Raw genomic sequence first — 3,354 nt, forward strand, 5'->3', positions numbered from 1 at the left:
AGATACGATAAAATGACAGTTTAAAACCATTAAAATCAACACACACACACACACGTGCTATTGTCACGCGGCATCTGAAACCACTCCGCTTTCCAAGATAGAAGGACGGACAGATGGACTCTCATTCTCGCCGTGTCTGAAGACGTGAGCAAGTGACTCGCGAGAGCTCATATCCCACGATAAATTCTGTCCGTTTTTAAGGTGCTACGGAACTCTTGCTCTTTTGTAGGGCCGCGTGCTTCACCCCGAACAGCATCGAGTCGTGAGCGTGCGGGAGTGTGCTCGGTCCCAGGGGTTCCCGGATACCTACAGGCTGTTTGGAAACGTACTTGACAAGCACAGACAGGTAGGGTTAACCCTCCTACGCTACGTGTTCTAGGGCAATTCTTTTTTTCTTTTCTTTTCTTTTTTGCCACCCGTAGGGTATTTTTTAATTTGCATTCTCTACAAACCAGAAATTATTAAAACTACGACAAAATTAGGGAAGGGAACTACATACGAGGGCAATTCTGTCGCAGACCCCGGAAAGCCACGGAGGCCACCCGGAGCAGCTTTTCTCTGGATTTCCAAGCTGGCCTCACTGTAGTGTCAGAGTTCTGAGAGCCAGTTTGGTGTCGTCGTGGTTAAGTGCGCGGACTCTAATCTGGGAGAACCGGGTTTGATTCCCCCACTCCTCCACTCGCAGCTGCTGGATGACCTTGGGCAAGCCACAGTTCTGTCAGAGCTGTTCTCGAAAAAGAGCAGTTTCTGTCAGAGCTCTCTCAGCCCCACCTACCTCACAGGGTGTCTGTTGTGGGGAGGGGAAGGGAAAGGAGTTTGTAAGCTGCTCTGAGATTTCGAGTGAAGGGCGGGGTATAAATCCAATCTCCTCCTCCACTTCTTCTTCTGAGCCAGTTTGATGTCGTGGTCAAGTGTGTGGACTCTAAGCTGGGAGAACCAGGTTTGATTCCCCACTCCTCCACTCACAGCTGCTGGATGACCTTGGGCAAGCTACAGTTCTGTCAGAGCTGTCCTTGAAAAAGAGCAGTTTGTGTCAGAGTTCTCTCAGCCCCACCTACCTCACAGGGTGTCTGTTGTGGGGAGGGGAAGGGAAATGAGATTGTAAGCCGCTCTGAGACTCCGAGTGAAGGGCGGGGCCTAAATCCAATCTCCTCCTCCTCCTCCTGTAGTCCAAGTGCATTGCTTGTTAGATGACTCATCCTGTTCATTGCGTTGATTTGTGTTGTGCAGTCTGGGATCAGTACTTGGTCCAATGCTTTTTAACTTGTTCATTAATGATTTGGAGTTGGGAGTAAGCAGTGAAGGGGCTAAATTTGCGGATGATACGAAGTTGTTCAGGGTGGTGAAAACCAGGGAGGATTGTGAGGCACTCCAAAGGGATCTGTCAAGGGTGGGCGAGTGGGCGTCAACATGGCAGATGGGGTTCAATGTGGCCAAGTGCAAGATGATGCACATTGGAGCCCAAAATCCTAAATATAAATACACATGGTCATGAGCGATGCTCCCTCTTAGCTGTGGAGTCTTGTGAGCAAAAATTCTACCTTGTGAGCTACTGGCATTCAAGCTGCGAGCAAGCGATTCGGCTACTGCATGAATCAGTTTGCTCTGGAGGTTGCACCATTGATTTATATAGGGGCATTATGATATTGGCCGATCTGTTTCCAATACCCTTCCTAATAATCCCCAGCATAGCATTGACCTTTTTTATTGCAGCCACACACTGTCTCGACATTTTCAGTGAGTTATCTACTACAACTCCAAGATCTCTCTCTTGTTCAGTCTCTGCCAGTTCAGACCCCATCAATGTGACCAGTGTTCTCTCTAAGCTGAGTTAGTGTGAGCCGGCTCACAGCTTTTTAGACTCCGGCTCAGACATTTTCACCTTAGCTCAGGAAGGATGGCTCCAGACCAAACTAATTGATGCAGTAGCCAAATCGCTCATTCGCAATTTTAATACCAGTAGCTCACAAAGTAGAATTTTTGCTCACAAGATTCCACAGCTTAGAGGGAGCATTGAACCATTTCCGTCAGGTTGCCAACCACCCAGTGGGGTCTGAAGACTAGAATTCCCGTAGCTCCCAAAGTCAAATTTTTGCTCACAGGACTCCGTAGCCTAGAGGCCTTGCAGTAGTGGACCTAATCTCTTCCAGGCTCGCAAACAGGGTGGGCTAATCCTCTCCTCTCCTTTCTCCTCCCGCCCCGGGGTCTGTTCCTTCTTGCAGGTGGGTAATGCAGTGCCTCCGCCCCTGGCCAAAGCCATTGGACTCGACATCAAAGTGTGTGTCTCAGCCAAAATGAAAGAGGATGCTACAGGTATGTCCCGGGCTCTCTGTTCTGAGCACTGCGTTTCTCATGGGGGTGGGCCATGGCTCATTGGGAGAGCCTCTGCCTGGCATGCGGAAAGTCCCAGGTTCAATCCCCGGCATCTCCGGTTAGAAGCACCAGGCAGGAGGTGACGTGAAAGGCCTCTGCCTGAGACCCTGGAGAGCTGAGTGGATAATAATGACTGGCTTCTCTTATGTTCTTACGTTCTTACGGAACCTACCAGGGGAGAGGCGATCCTTGATTCGGTCCTAAGTAACACTCAAGACCTGGTGAGAGATGTAAAAGTGATTGCACCGCTTGGGAACAGTGATCATAATGTTGTTGAGTTCAACATTTGTATAAATAGGGAATTGGCCAAAAAGACTCACACAACCACTTTTAACTTTAAAAGGGGTAATTTCTCTGATATGAGGGGACATGTGGGGAGGAAACTGAAAGGAAAAGTAGAAAGGGTCAAAGCCATTGGGGAAGCTTGGAAACTATTTAAAACTACGATCCTAGAAGCTCAGAAAAAATATATTCTGCAGGTTAGGAAAGGCACAAATAGGTATAGGAAAAAGCCTGCATGGTTAACAAACAAAGTAATGGAAGCTGTAAAAGGTAAAAAGGATTCCTTTAAGCGGTGGAAAGCTAGTCACAGTGAGGCTGATAAAACGGAACACAGGCTATGGCAAATAAAATGCAAGTCTGTGGTCAGGCAGGCAAAAAGGGAATATGAGGAGCATGTAGCGAAAGACGTAAAGACCAACAATAAAACTTTATTTAAAGCCAGGGAGGCAGTGGGGCTCTTGGGTGACCAAGGGGTAAAAGGAGTACTGAAGGATGATAGGGAAATGGCTGAGAAGCAAAATGCATTTTTTGCTTCTGTCTTCACTGTGGAAGATGAGAAGTGCTTGCCCACTCCAGAACTGCTGATTTTGGGAGGGGTGTTGAAAGACCTGAGCCAGATTGAGGTGACGAGAGAGGAGGTCCTAAAACTGATAGACAACTTAAAAACTGATAAATCACCAGGCCAGATGGCATACATCC

General features: G+C 48.0%; 1 protein-coding gene across 1 annotated transcript in view; it reads left to right on the forward strand.

The window, feature by feature from the left end:
• Positions 1 to 229: 229 nt before the first annotated feature.
• Positions 230 to 3,354, forward strand: part of DNMT1 (DNA (cytosine-5-)-methyltransferase 1) — a gene marked incomplete at its 5' end in the record, with an annotated part of 4,526 nt that continues 1,401 nt past the window's right edge. Inside the window, 2 exons of the mRNA XM_015421801.1 lie at positions 230 to 346; positions 2,223 to 2,313. Coding sequence (XP_015277287.1) covers positions 230 to 346; positions 2,223 to 2,313 — 208 coding nt within the window. The remainder of the gene's footprint in view (positions 347 to 2,222; positions 2,314 to 3,354) is intronic.

Source organism: Gekko japonicus, unplaced genomic scaffold (assembly GCF_001447785.1).
Source record: "Gekko japonicus isolate JY-2015 unplaced genomic scaffold, Gekko_japonicus_V1.1 scaffold5212, whole genome shotgun sequence".
NCBI lineage: Eukaryota > Metazoa > Chordata > Lepidosauria > Squamata > Gekkonidae > Gekko > Gekko japonicus.